This window comes from Bubalus kerabau, chromosome 18, assembly GCF_029407905.1.
Source record: "Bubalus kerabau isolate K-KA32 ecotype Philippines breed swamp buffalo chromosome 18, PCC_UOA_SB_1v2, whole genome shotgun sequence".
Lineage (NCBI taxonomy): Eukaryota > Metazoa > Chordata > Mammalia > Artiodactyla > Bovidae > Bubalus > Bubalus kerabau.
Genome location: NC_073641.1, coordinates 11,711,369 through 11,726,542, shown reverse-complemented (window position 1 = coordinate 11,726,542; position 15,174 = coordinate 11,711,369). Strand labels below are relative to the sequence as shown.

Here is a 15,174-nt window from a genome sequence, read left to right as displayed (position 1 = left end):
AGGAAGAACTTTCTAGGCAAGGTAAGTGTAAAGTCCTCAAAGTGGAAATGAGCTTGGCCTGTGAGCAGACCAAAAAGAAGGCTACTGAGGCTGGAATAGAGGGGCCTGTGCAGAATGGTAAGACATGTGGTTGGAGAGGGGTACAGATCAAGTAGTACTTTGTAAGTCAGGATAAAAATTTAGATTCCGTGCTTCGTGTGAGGGGGCTTTCCAGGTGGCACTAGTGGTAAAGAATCTGCCTGCCAATGCAGGAGACATGAGAGATGCAGGTTTGAGCCATGGGTGGGGAAGATGCCCTGGAGAAGGGCATGGTAACCCACTCCAGTATCCCTGCCTGGAGAATCCCATAAACAGAAGAGCCTCATGGGCTCCAGTCCACAGGGTCAAAAAGAGTTGGACACGACTGAAGTGACTTAGCATGCATGCTTAGTATGGAAAGTAATGGGAAGCCATTAGTGTACTTTAAGGGGAAGAACACTCTGCTTGGGGGTGACTTATGGATTAGAGGAAAGCAAGAGAAGATGGGGTGGCAGCTGGGGGTAAGCACGAAGTAGGTTGGGACAGCTGTTCAGAACTAGGGTGGTAGCAATGGGGCTGGGCAAGAATGGATAGATTCAGGAGCAGTTAAGAGAAAGTGAGTGTGGTGAAAGAAGAAGCCAGATGGGCAGACAGGTGGGATAAGCCTCTAGGTAAGTGGGAAAACATCTCCTATAGGAATTTCATTTCCATTTATACTGTAGGAACTCCAATATCTGAAAAAATTGTCTTCTGCAGTCACTGAGGACCTGGCTCACCATTGGCTTTTGATCTTTGAAGATAACTCCATAATTAGGTTATTGCATTTTCCCCACCCTCTTTGCTTTCTCTCTAGTCAGACTTCTTAGATTTCAGGGGTGGGCAGTGGGTAAGAAGGGTTCCGAGGACGGCTGCATTTGACCTGAGGAAAAACTGAGATACTGCCCACAGTCACTTATCTGGTCAGCCTCAAATTTCAAAGGAAAGGCTTGGCGCTAATTGTGCTAAGGCCCGGAGGTTTTATATACCTAATCTATCATTCCATTCTCTTGAAAACATTGTGAGGTACATTTTAAAATTCCACTTTTCCAAAACAAAACAAAAAATGGGTGAGGATCAGATATGTTTTTCATTTTGCCCAAAGTCACAGTTTGTAAGGGTAGAGCCAGGACTGAAGCCAGAATCTCCACGTAGCTGCTGAGTTGGGATTAGTCTATTTTCCTTTTCTTCTCATTACCACACAGACTCCATCAAAGAACTCAGTAGGAGGAAGGCCGTGATTTCTCTCTCCCTCTCTCTCTTTTTTTTTTATGGACTGTATTTGCCTCCCCTCCACCACAGAGTGCCTAGTAAGGTGCTCAGCAAACGTTCGTGCCTGGAGGCAACACCGTCTTCCCGGTGCCGCAAACGGGGCTGGGGTAAGGAGTAAGGCAGTGCTGTGAGGTGGATCCTGCTACTCCCACGGCTGCTAGGTGATGGGGAGGGATGCTTCAGTCTGTGCCTCGACTCGAAGGCATTTTCCATTTCCTAGTCCCCTCCCGCTCTCCATCCCTCACCTCTCGCCTCTGGACTTCAGCTCAGGCCCCTAGGGGAGCGTCCCTTGCCGCGGGGCTGACAGCACTTGGGGGCGCAGGGTCCCGGTTCTCCGAGCTCTTGCCCATCTGTGCGCAGAACCTTGTTCCGGGGCGCCTGGAGCCCGGCGGGCATTGACGTCAAGCGGCGGCGAAGCGCTGCCTACAGACGGTTGACCCGGACCCTCCTCCACACCCCCTTCCTTCCTTCATCGCCCCCTCCTTCTTCCCTGCGCCCCGGCTCAGGCTCGCTATAAAAGGTGGGAGCGCAGGGTGCCCGAGTAGCGCCGAGTTTCAGCACCATGGAGAGCCCCCGTCTGCGCCTGCTGCCCTTCCTGGGTGCCGCCCTGCTGCTGCTGCTACCTTTGCTGGGCGCCTTAGCCCAGGAGGACGCCGAGCTCCAGCCGCGAGCCCTGGACATCTACTCCGCCGTGGAGGATGCCTCCCATGAGAAGGAGCTGGTCGGTACCCCCCTCGCCCCGGACTCCCCTGGCTGCCGCGATGTTCCTTGCTTTGTACGCGTCTCTCTCTCTCCCTGCCTCCCCACCCCGATTCTTAGATTCAGGGTCCGGGAGGTGGGCACAAATCCCCGGCTCCCGCTGTCACCCGAAGAACGTCTTGAGCCCATGGGCTCCAGATAGTCTGTGGAGCAAATCCCTGATCCCGGCTCCTCGGAGCAACAGGAGTCTCCGCGGCTCCTGGCCCTGCGGTCAGTACATGGGACAGCGCTCGCTAAGTTTCCACCCCTCGAACGTCCCTCTTTGCGGAGTCCAGGAGAGGAGTGTGTGGTGCCCCGGTTCTTTATAACTAGGGCTGGAAGTGAGCACCTGGGCTGGGCGCACAGCCAAGGCGGCAACTTGGGGATCCGGGGGGCGGTGTGTTGCAGATTGAAGCGCTGCAGGAAGTTCTGAAGAAGCTCAAGAGTAAACGTATTCCAATTTATGAGAAGAAGTATGGCCAAGTCCCCATGGTAAGGCTTTGGGGTCACCCCTCCCCATGCTTTTCTACGAGGAAATGCACCCCCTTGAACCTCCCTTAGACACCAGCTTCTTCCCAGGATGTGGCTATTCATTCAGATAATGGGTTTGCAGAGTTCGTGGGCTCCCCTTTGCTTCCACCGTGTCAACCCTTTTCTCTTGGTCTCTAAAGTTAAAGAATAGATTGGCCATTCTGGAACATCAAACAACTGGTACCAGGAATCTGCCCTTGGGTTTCTGTGGAAAGCAGTATTTCCTGAAAATATGCCTTTTTTTTTTTTTTTTTTAAAACCTCCCAAAGAATTCTCTTGAGTGGAAGAGTCCTTGAATCTAGTCAGTTCTTGTTCCTCTAATTTACTTCCTGCCTTCTGAAGCACTGCCAGTTTTTAAAAACCTTAAGTTCAAGTAAAAAATCTTGATTCCTGTCTGTTCACCTTCCTTGAATGACACCCACCCACCCACACACACACACATTTTAATCTTTTTTTCTTGGGATGAGAAGGTGGACACAGGGAGCAAGGATTGCAAGGTCTATTGTTTATTTCTTAGATGAAAAGGTTTGGTTGACTTTTTTTTTGATGAGCAATTGGAGGACCCAGGAAAGGTACCCTGAAAAATGTAGAACACAGTAGGAGCAGTTTAATAATTTAAATTTCTTTCTTTTTATGTTCTCTCTCTCAAATAACAAGCCCAAGGCTCTCCTTGTTTCAAGCCTGACTATACTTAGACCCACGGTGGTGTGGTAGGGTTCATCTGTCCCTCCCCAGAGGCAGACTCTGTTGATGGGGCGACGCGCCTGTTGGGAGCACAGGTGTGCTTGTGCGGCATGACTATACATTGTGTTGTTTGCAGTGTGACGCGGGAGAGCAGTGCGCCGTGCGGAAAGGAGCTAGGATTGGGAAGCTGTGTGACTGTCCCCGAGGAACCTCCTGCAATTCCTTCCTCCTGAAGTGCTTATGAGGCACCCACGCTTCTCCATAAGCCCCCTCCCCACTTTCCCCAGGGGACCACACCTTCATCCCTGGAGTCTGGCTTTAGCAACAAAGTTTGCATTTCCCTCTAAGGAAAAGGGGGCTTTCTTCCTGCTGTTTCCAAATAAAAAGAACACATTAGATGTTACTGTGTGAAGGGTAATGCCTTGTATGGTGTGGCTATGTGTACAAAGTATTCTATTCTTATTTTCTCTGTCTGACAAACTTTTAAAAGTGAATATTTAAGCAAAGAGGAAGAACTTCACTTTGAAAATTGTATTTTTGTAGGTGGCATGACAGGATGAAAATTAGATCAGGTAAAATCTTGACAGATGACATCACAACCTGGAAAATAAATCACCCAAGCATCACAAATTGAAGCATGTACAAATTATACATAATAAAGTGTTTTTCATAATTGCTCATAGTGCATTGTTGTTTCTGCATAAATAATTTAGATAGGAATGGTGGGATTAATCATGCTGTTGTTTTCAAAGACAAATGTTTTTGAAATAGAGGTCCACTGGGAAAACAGCACCAGGACTCCGAGGAGCTTTCATCATTAATTAGGAGTTTGCTGCACAAACTTTGGTACATTATTTTCCTTTGATTGCAGTGGTGTGTGAAGTATGTGTGTTTGTGTGTATGGATGTGTGTGTGGGTGCTGTGTGTGTGTGTGTGAGTGAGAAGAGAGAGAGAGATGAAATGAAGATGATTGGAGTTGAGTTGATACATTTTCTTTATTAAAACCTTCAGCTAGAACCCTTGAACAGGGAGAACAATAGAGAAATTATTTCAGCCTTTAGTCACATTAAGAGCAATTTGAAAAATTAAGAATTTTGTTTTGACAGTTCCTTTATTAGAAGTTATGCATTGGTTAAAAAAGTAGACTCTTTGGGGGTTGTTTTATGTCCAGAGGAAGGTAAATAGCCATTTTAGCAGCTCTAAGAGTGTGAGACCCAATAATTACCACTGTTTAATACACAATCTTGGAAATATTCTCAATTCAAAGGGGAAAATGGTCATTTCAGTAAACAGTTTTGAAGGGAACAAGTGAAAATCGATGAGGGCAGGTTCAACTCGAGAAATTAAAAAATCTTAAATGTAAAGTTTAGGAGCCATTAAATGTTTCTGAGTGCTTACCTGAGGTCACATTTCTGGGACTGTAAATCAAACTAAATAATATTTAGGAAGAAGCATCTTGAGAGGAACAGTGCCTTTTTCCTAATGCAAACTCAGGAGGCCCCTGCATAAAAATAGAATTTAAAAATAAGGTCCCTCCACTGATTCTTAGGGATCTAGAATATGGTGTTTAAAATATTGCCATACACAATTGCCCTTTACTCTTATTGCCCTTTGCTCTTATTATTACTGTTAGCATGACTGGTCCTCTTAATTATCTTGCAAGATACTATTATCACTTTTTTTTCCCCAGAGGAGGGAGCAGACACCAAGACAGAAGACAGGACTAGCTCAACCAATCCTAAATCATGATTTCAGCTCTAATTTCTCAAAAGGTTTGTCTTTTTTCTCTGTGTCACCCCAGGCAACTGAGCAGGCTGTATGGACTCTCAAATTCCCCAGAAAACACTTCTTTCTTTAATAGAAATTAGATCAATGTATTTTAGGGGAGTCACATTTCCATTTGAATACCAGGCTTAGTTGTGATTGAAATGTGTTGCATTTTAATTTTTAAAAACTGAAAAGAGTGATTAAGTAATTTCATAGTCCACTGCTTTTCCAGAAAGCAGTTCAATTGAAATTCTAATCTTCTTCTTGAGTACCTTAACTTTTCCCATTCGTGTCAGTCCTAAGTAAGTGAGATGAGTAAACTGTTTTAATCATTGGTTACTGCATAGACAAGATCCTCAGGGATAACACTTAGAACTGCTTCCTATTTTACCCTGCAGTGTTTCTCCCCAAAGCAAGAAGTGTTGGAAGAATTTGCAGTTCAAAAAAAGAATAAAAATATTTTAAGAATATTGTTCCAAACCCCTTTAATTTGTACCCCTCACCATTACTCCTACTATATCATCCCTCCTTTCTTATTTAATACAACTAAAGGGTGTGGACTTATGGGAGACTGATGATGGAGAATCGGTGGGCTGGATATGAAACGACTTTTTCTGAAAATTTTTTGGAGGGGCCCAGATTTTAAGTTCACAGTGCTAATAACATTTTACATTGGTGATGGCAACGCTTAATCTTAATTGGCTTGTTAGAAGCAACTTTGCCTTCTCATTTTATCAGTATAAGAGCGCCTCTTCAAGTAGAATGTTTAAATATGTTTAATGATTGAAGGTCTGTGTGGAGAGGGCAAGAATGTTAAAGATCAAGAAAGTTGAAATGATCAAAGTTGTTGCCCATATGGAAGCTTCCCTAGAGACTTTTGTGTGTGAATAGTGGGTGCTTGTTTAGTTGTGTCTGACTCTCTGTGACTCCATGGACTGTAGCCCGCCAGTCTCCTCTGTCCATGGGATTTCCCAGGCAAGAATACTGGAGCGGGTCGCCATTTCCTCTTTCTGAGATTGGCTGAAAGATCGAGGGTCTGGGAATTGACAAGCTCCTCCACCTGAAGATCTGAGGAATAATAAAGCATAGGAATGGAGCAGTGGTTCTCACAGGAGCCTGGGGTGACATGTGAAGATTGATGGATGACTTTTCTCAATTGCACACAACCATTCCTCTTCCTGTGATGATTACTGATATTACACCCCTTACCCTATGCCAGAATCTGGAGGGCTCTGAGGGACCCAGATTCTATTTGTGTACCGATACCCTCTCCCAACCCAGAAAATGGCACATCTGACTCTAGGTATTGGCATAGATTCTTTGCTGGATCCACTTTAGCTGGGCTCCTGAATCTTGTCCTAGACCCATCTGTGTACTTCCTTGCAAAATATAATGTTACTGAGAGCCCTGCTAAGTCAGTTTATCAAAAAAAAAAAAAAAAAACCCCACCCTGGACATCTGATCACTCTCCAAATATGATCAAGTTCCTTACCCTCACCACCCCCTAGATGATGTCTGATCACCCTGGCCCCTCCTTCACTAAAGAGCTTGTTAGGTCAGTTTAGCCAGAGTCTCCCCTTTTACCTCTTAGTAACTTTCCATTCATGGACCTCCCACCTGTCCCTTGGCCATAAGTTACTACTTGCTCATTTGGACTTGCGCCCCGTTCTGTACCTAAGTCTCTTTTCCCTTATTGCAATAGTCCTGAATAAAATTCGCTTTTATGGCTTTAACAACTGTCCAGCTATAGCTTTTTTTTTTTTTTGACAGTTTGAAATGTAGTTAGGGAAGGGGGTTTAGGATTGTTTAGTTTAAATAAGAACCTCAGGTGGTTCTGCTAGGCTTCCTTTTCCAGAACCACTATAACGCTGAGCTAATTTTTAATATAATTCATTCATTTCACACTTTTTCAAGTATTTCCATATGCTAGGTACTGAAAACATAATGGTAAGTAAGATAGATATAATTCCTGTTCTCATAGAGTTTATAGTCTAGTGATTGACAGTCTAGTGGCAAGAAAAATTAATAACAAAATTATAAGCCATGAGAAATTCTATGAAGGACATGGTGATATCAAATGAGCAGTCAGGAAAGGTGATATTTGAGCTGGGAGTTGATGGGTAAGGAGCCAGTCATGTCAAAGACAGAGTGGAAGGAGAAGAAATGACAAAGGGCTTCCAGCAGAGGTTATGCCATATTCAAAGGCAGGATAGATGTCGACGTGCTTGAGGAACTGAAAGAAGAGCCAGGACTCTTAGCAGATGAATGCCAGATGAGGAGAGGCACAAGGGCTACCCCTGTGGATAGTTCTTTGGGTTCCCTTGGGTGTACACAGTTGCCTTGATCAGGTGCCAGGTGATATTAACGAACATTCACAGGTCATGGATATTTCATGGGAAAGTAGGATTGAGAGTAAGGAGGGGGTTGTCCTGGCATCAACTTTCAGTTTTATTTGTCTCAGTGATGGATGAATAGAATTCTGCTACATGCTAAGTCGCTTCAGTCGTGTCCAACTCTGTGCGACCCTGTGGACAGCAGCCCACCAGGCTCCTCTGTCCACAGGATTCTCCAGGCAAGAACACTGGAGTGGATTACCATTTCCTTCTCCAGAATAGGATTCTCTTACCTGGCTAATGTGTCCAAGGTTTGTTTCCTTTACCTTCCTAAGCATATGTGTGCTCTTCACAGTATCTAGCCTTGAGGGTCTGTCAGCAAAATTATTTTGACTTGAAAATAATTTGTGTGAATATTTCTAGCTGGTGTTCCTAGCACTATTAGGAGGAAAAATCAGCAGAAAGGAAGAGGTTAAAAATTTAGAAGAAAGGAGAGATAATGATGAAGCAAGCTCTTGGTCAGGGATGAGGGGATAGGATACAGAGCCAAGAAAAAGATTAGTTTGTAGGAAGATTGAGAAGGTGGGGGAACATGGTGTGGACAGATACAGGTGACTTTGTAGGTGTGATGGCAAGAAGTTGGGGTGGTTATTTTATGGCTTCTGTTTTCCAAGGGAAGTAGGATGTAAAGTCTTCTGCTAGGAGAAGATGAAGCAAGTTGTCTGTTCAGTAATTATATGTACACAATATAGAAATTGATAATAGCCAGGTCTCTGCCATAATGTAAGAGATTCACCATATGAGGTGATACGTCAAATGCTAGACAGAGAAAAATGAATTTAGAAGACACAAGTGGTATTTGAATATTCTTTGAAGAATATATATTTCAAAAGGTGATGATTGGAAAATCTTATTTCAGGCGTGGGAAACAGTGTGAATGAAAGTACATGGGGAAAAGGGAAAGCAGTAAGAAATAACTTGCGTGCTGAGTCCATGTGGTGTCCACGTGGTGTAAACTGGTGAAGGAGGAGACAAGGGGGCTCAGGCTGTGGGGTAAGGGCCCAGGGCTTTATTCCTAGTAGCAGAATGACATGATTAGGGCTGTGTTTTAGGAAGCTCTCTGATTGCACACTAAGAGAGGGACCAGAGAGGGAGACATGAGCACAGAAAGGGCAGGCAGGAGGCTATCACAGAATTCTAGGAAAGAAGTGATGAGGGCTTGGGTAGATAAGGGTGGTAAGAATGGACAGGAGTGACAAAAAAAGGCATCATTCAGGGGAAAGTCCTAAGCAGCAGTTTCCCCAAACTCTTCTGTCTGTAATGGTGTTTTCTCTTGTAGTAAAATAATGTGGAGGTGGGGGTGCCAAAGCTAGATATATCCGATTTTTAATTGTTATAATTCAAAGTTTAGCATACTTGCATTTAAAAAGTCAGACTTATTTAGGTATAATTTGTATATAATAAAATTCATCCTTTTGAAATGTACATTCCCTATGTTTTCAATGTTCATTTTTAAATGTTTTAATTTTTATTTTTGGCTACACCACACAGCATGTGGGATCTTATTTCCCCAAGCAGAAATCAAACCCATGGCCCTTATATTGGAAGCGTGGCATCTTAACCACTTGACTGTCAGAAAAGTCCCCAATTTCAGTGTTAAAATGTTCTTTCTTTAATGATTGTGAAAATAAATGGTGGTTGTTTTCCTAATGCTTCCGTTAACAAAACAGAATTTGGCATCTCTATTTTCAAATGCCAGAATTTTGGAAGAAATTTGACTGGTCTAGAAAATCTGGAAATCTGGAAGCCATTGAACTCATGGAGGCTTATAAAATGAGGAGTCTGAAAAGCTGGGAGGATGGTAGATGCCAGAGAAAGGAAACACGGAGAGAGATGCTTGTTGGGGGAAAGGACTGAAGTCTTGAAGGAACCCGGAGCTTCTCTAGATTTGCTCCAGACTCCAATTCAGGCGTGGTTTCACCAGAACAGAGGTAAGGGCAGGGTTGCCTTGCAGAGGAAGCAGGAAGCCTGGCTTCCAATCATGGCTCTGCCCCCATGAGTTGGGCAGCCTTGCAGGGCTTCCAACAGGCAGACATCTAAGACTCCCCCTCCAGGTGAGACATTTGGACACTGAACTCGACTTTATTTGATCACATCTAATAGTCTATGTTTGAGCAACTGGGAAATAAAGCAAATAAGCTTCAATCCAAATTGGCTTCAACTTTACTTGAACCATGAGCTTCCCTTGATAGCTCAGTTGGTAAAGAATCTGTCTGCAATGCAGAAGACCCTGGTTTGATTCCTGGGGAGGGAAGATCCTCTGGAGAAGGGATAGGCTACCTACGCCAGTGTTCTTGGGCTTCCCCTGTGGTTCAGCTGGTAAAGAATCTGCCTGCAATGCAGGACACCTGAGTTTGATCCCTGAGTTGGGAAGACCCCCTGGAGAAGGGAAAGGCTACCCACTTCAGTATTCTTGCCTGGAGAATTCCATGGACTGTATAGTCCATGGGATTGCAAAGAGTTGGTTATGACTGAGCAACTTTCACTTACTTGAACCACAGGCTTTAACAAGAAAGAATGAACCTGAAATCACCTCAATTTAAGTTTGAGTTTTATTTTATTTTTTGGCTGCACCACGCAGCATGGGGGACTTTCCAACAAGGAATGGAACCTGTGCTCTTTGCAGCGGAAGTGTGGGGTCTTAACCACTGCACCACCAGGGGAGCTCTAAGTTTGAATTTTAAAATAACTAATAATTTTCTTCAGATAGGTTTTGGATTTATTAGTTATTTAGAATTTTTTTTAAAGTTTTAGATTTATTATTTAGTATTTTTTGGTGCTATTATGTATGCTTTTTAGTTCAATCACATTTTATAATTGGTTTATTTGTGTATGGGAATATTCCATACTATGTTTATAGACTGGCAAGATTCAGTACTGTTCCTGAACTTTCCCATTTGTTAGCTTTAAATATTGTTTATATATTCTCTTAGATGTTCTATATAGATGATTGTGTTATCTGAAAATAAGGGTAGTTTTCGAGTCCTTTCTAATTCTTGTACTTCCACTTACTGCTTTATTACACTGACTAGGTCTATCAGTGTAATGTCAGTATATGGAGATGGCAGCCCGCATTCTCAGTGATGCTTCACTTCAGTGACAGAGCTTCTAAAGCTTCACGGGGAGTGTGTGTGTGTGTGTGTGTGTGTGTGTTAAAAAAATACATACCCTTTCTTAAGTTAAGGGGTTTTACTTTGTTTTTTTTTTTTTCAAAAATGGGGTGGGAGGTGAGAGGGAGGTACAAGAGGGAGGGGACACATGTATACCCATGGCCGGGGTGGGAGGTGAGAGAGAGGAACAAGAGGAAGGGGACACATGTATACCCATGGCCGATTCATGTTGATACATGGCAGAAACCAACACGGTATTGTAAAGCAACCATCCCTCAATTTAAAAAGTTTTAAAAAACCTATTCAGATGGTATATATGGAATGGGCAAACAACAAGTTCCTACTGTACAGGGAACTATATTCAAAGCCTGTGACAAACCACAGTGGAAAAGAATATGGAAAAGAATGCGTATATATGTATATCTGAGTTACTTTGTTGCACAACAGTCATTAACACAATGCTGTAATTCAACTATACTTCAATAAAAAGTAAATTAAAAGTAAATGAGTATAAAGTGTCAAAGAATTTTTTCTGTATTTATTGAAATAATCATTTAATGTTAATCTATTAATTTTATTAATATTTTACTTAATTTTACTTACCTTTTAATGATCTGACTTAATCTGCCTCCCAGAGAAGTAGGCAGCCTCTAGCTGACTCTGTGGATACAAGCGAGTGGTTGAGCAGTTAATCTTGGAGGAATTCTGAGGCGGAAAGATCAGGGCTGGAGTCTAAGATTCTGCCATTTTCTATAGCTATAGCCCTTGATCCTGCCAGGTGAGCGGCTAATGCTTCTCACAGCTAAGGGCCTGGATCCCTTTCTGAGAGGCTACCATTTGGTTCTGAGCAGCCACTGGGAAAACCACACCCCTGCCTCTGCCCTTGCCCCCATCACAAACTTCCCCCAACAGTGCTGCTCCAGTCCTGCTGTTTGTGCTGCCTGGTCCTTCACTTTGTCAGCTTGACATGGTGAATTTATTGATAGATTTTCTAATGTATTGATCACTTCTGACCAGGGATTGAACTTGGGCCCCGGCAGTGAAGGTGTGGCATCTTTAACCATTGGACTGCCAGGGAATTCTCTGTAGTAGAATCTTTTTTTTAAAAATCTTATATAATTGTATTTATTTTTGGCTGTGCCGGGTCTTCGTTGCTGCATGGGCTTTTCTCTGGTTGCAGCAAGTGAAGACTACTCTCTAGCTGGCCATGCACAGACTTCTCATTGTGGTAGCTTCTCATGCTGTGAAGCATGGGCTCTGGGGTGTGCAGCTTTCAGTAGCTGGGGCACAGGGGGATCCGTAGTTGCTGCTCCCCTGCTCTAGAACACAGGCTCAGTACTGTGGCACACGGGCTTAGTAGCCCAGCAGCAAGGTGGGATCCTCCCAGACCAGGGGTTGAACCCATGTCTCCTGCATGGGCAGGTGGACTCTCCACTGGGCCACCAGTGAAGCTCCTACAGTAGAATCTTAAACTTGTATCTTCCACGGCACTTTCTAGTCTCTTTTTAAGTAATTGAAACACTTAAAATTTTCTACCTTTTTCATCTTAGCAATAATATACTAACATTTGCATTAAATTTCCCAACCAATAGCAAACATTTTCTGGACTTCATTCTAAATTTTACTGGTATTGCTCATCATTGATTCTTCTTAACATTGTCTCAGTTCTTGAGTTATTTATTTCAATTCATGAGAATCTTTCTTTTAGTGACTTTTGGAGTTCTGGGTCCTGGGTATTGTGTTTCTTATTCCTTGCACACTTGAATTTGTGTTTATTTTGCTTTTTCAGGGAACAGGCTTTTAAAAATTGATGTAGATGCTTCCTGTCATGCTGTTGATCTATTTTTTCTGGCATTGGGGTAAGGGAAACCTTTCACTGTAATTGTCATTTTTTGGGGGTAGGAGTCTTATCTCTTCCTCAATCTCTGAGTAGAGATTATTTCCTATACTTCAGAAATATCACTCAGGGTATCTTGGTCTATATCTATCTCCATAATCTAGCTTGAATCTTGTTAAGCCCCTTCAATGGAAAATTTCAAGATTTTTTTGATTAAGAGAAAGGTATTTTTCTCATTTCTTTGATTATTGTTTCTCTGCTGTATGTTTAGTTCCCTTTCTGGGATTCTTTTTATATAAATATAGAATCTCTTATATCTATATTTATGTGAACTATATCTTTTCTCCTTTTCACCTTGATAGTTTCCCTCTGAGTCCTGGGGAAAATTTTTGAGGTGGTTCTCTAATTCATAGGTTTGGTTTTATTCAGTAACTCACTTTCTGTTCACTAGATCAGTCTCCACAAAAGACATTTCCCCAAATTCCCATTTTTTGTGGTTCTGATGTAAAAAGCAAATACTCCTGAAAGGCCCAGACCACCCAATTACTCCTGCTTGGGTTTTCCATAGCCTCTTTTTGGTAATGACAGAAAGACTGAGGTGTTAGGGCACTGTAAGGACATACTGGGACCAGCCTTCTCTGCTTCACACTTTGCTAGAGCCTGTCTCTGGCTGGGCATCTCAAAGGCTCAGCACACACCTGCAGAAGGAGAAAGAATATCAAGGGCTCTTGAGATGGCATGTGGGAGTGACATCTCTCATTCTTCAAATCACATCATGATTGGAGGAGTGGTTTTCTTAAACACATGCAGTATGGAAAGAACTGTTTGTTTTTATTTTGCACTTAGTGAGGGTAGGAGGAGAGAGAAGGAGAGAGAGTGAGAGAGTGCTTGTGTGCTGTGTTGAGGAACAAGGAGACATTTGGAAAAGGAATTTATGGGAAGAACATAAATATCTAATGAGCATTTATCTAGTTACTTGGTGTATGCTTATGTATATTAGAAACCTTTTCCAGCTCACTGATGAATTCTTCAGTAAATTCTTACTCAAAGTAACAATGGATGTGATTTCATTGAAAAAAATGGTTATCAACTTTTCTTCCCTTAGGTAATATCTAGCGTGGTAAGATAGCTGTATCCATTCATCTATCCCTTTATTTGTTATTTAACAAACATTTTTTAATTGTAGCACAGTTGATTTACAATATTAGTTTCAGGTGTACAATATAGTGACTCAATATTTTATACATTATACTCCATTTAAAGTTACTATAAAATCTTGGCTGTGTTCCCTGGGGTCTACAGTATATCCTTGTTTCTTAATTATTTTATATATAGTAGTTTGTATTCCTTAATCCCTACCCCTGTCTTGCTCCTCCCCTCTTCTTCTCAGGAACCCCTGGTTCTCTATATCTGTGAGTCTGTTTTAACAAATGTTTTTGAGCACCTCCCTGTGTCAGGCACAGCGATGGGCTCCAGAGATGGAGCAGAGAAGAAGACAGTCAAGGTGCCACCCTCCAGGAGCTTACGATCTTTTGTAACAAAAGGGCTCTGTTTAAGTGGAACCCATGCAGGTGGACTAGGGAGGAAGGAAGATTCCCACTAGGGACTGAGTCCCTGTCCCCTGGGATGTGTCTTGATCATCTTTCCTTTCACCTGTTCCTCTTTACCGTCATTTCCCCAGGTTGCCTGTAGTTCCTCTTGTCTGTGTATCTCAGATCCTGACATTTGTTTCCAACCTGTTGACTCTAGTAACACTTTGATTAAAAAAGCTTTTTATTCTATATTGGGATATAGCCGATTAACAGACAATGCTGTGATGGTTTCAGGTGAACAGCAAAGGGATTCAGCCATATATACATGTTCTGATAACTCTTTGTGAAGCACCCTTCAGCTTCAGTTTGACACTGATTTCCTAGTGCAGTTCTCACTTTTACCCTCTGGCCCCCAATATCTGTGGTTGCTGTAAAAACCTACCACTGCCTCCCCGTAGGGTTCTAACAGGTCCCTGAGACCAGGCCTAATTCCCACTTGGCCATTTTATGGGGAGAATCTGATAGTATCCACCATCTGCCAGAGGGACCTGCTCCAGTCTTAATCCTGGAACACTTCTATAACCGGTGGAACTAGTGGTAAAGAACCAGCCTGCCAGTGCAGGAGATGGAAGAGATGTGGGTTCGAGTCCTGGGTTGGGAAAATCCACTGGAGCAGGGCATGGCAACCCACTCCAGTATTCTTGCCTGGAGAATCCCATGCACAGAGGAGCCTGGAAGGCTACAGTCCGTAGGGTCGCAAAGAGTTGGACAAGACTAAAGTGACTTAGCGCACACGCATGTGTGAAAATCCAGTCTGCTTGGATGGGAAAGGCTGAGTCTGTGTGTACAGACTCTGGGAGGCAGAGCTACACACACGGCTCTGGTTCTCTGTCCACCACCCAGAGCTCTGCACACCGTCGCCAAGGACAACTGCACACAGGAGCTGTCTGCCGTCTGGATGATTGAAACCATTAATCATTTACCAAACCCTGGCTGCAGCCTTTCATTAATTATCACTCTGCTAATGATGTCCCTCAGGAAAAGGGAAAAGTAATTCCCCCTCCAATGCAGGCTTGGTGCAAACAGACCATACTTCATAAATGAATCAGGAGTGGGCGTTTTGCCTTGAGTTCCTTTGAACTCTTCCCTCACAGAGAGAGAAGAGCTGAAAGTAGGCGTAACTGGATAAAATGAAGCAGGTGAAGATTCTTTTGAGTACCAGTGTTAATGTGCTGTTGTTCAGTCTATTGTTTTAG

The 15,174-nt window shown here is 43.1% G+C and overlaps 1 protein-coding gene and 1 long non-coding RNA gene across 2 annotated transcripts in view; both read left to right on the top strand.

Annotated features, from left to right (window-relative positions):
- LOC129632881 (uncharacterized) overlaps positions 1 to 15,174 on the top strand; it is a 148,819-nt gene that overhangs the window by 45,031 nt on the left and 88,614 nt on the right. The gene's annotated exons all lie outside the window — the stretch shown is intronic.
- CARTPT (CART prepropeptide) lies at positions 1,844 to 3,889 on the top strand. Its single transcript, XM_055554614.1, has 3 exons — positions 1,844 to 2,047; positions 2,473 to 2,556; positions 3,416 to 3,889. The coding sequence occupies exons 1-3, from the start codon at positions 1,889 to 1,891 to the stop codon at positions 3,521 to 3,523; spliced, it is 351 nt and encodes a 116-aa protein (XP_055410589.1). The 5' UTR covers positions 1,844 to 1,888; the 3' UTR covers positions 3,524 to 3,889.

Coding starts and splice junctions, on each gene's coding strand:
- CARTPT (XM_055554614.1), top strand. CDS start 1,889: ATGGAGAGCCCCCGTCTGCGCCTGCTGCCCTTCCTGGGTGCCGCCCTG. Junction 2,048..2,472: donor CCTCCCATGAGAAGGAGCTG/GTCGGTACCCCC, acceptor GGTGTGTTGCAG/ATTGAAGCGCTGCAGGAAGT. Junction 2,557..3,415: donor AGTATGGCCAAGTCCCCATG/GTAAGGCTTTGG, acceptor TGTTGTTTGCAG/TGTGACGCGGGAGAGCAGTG.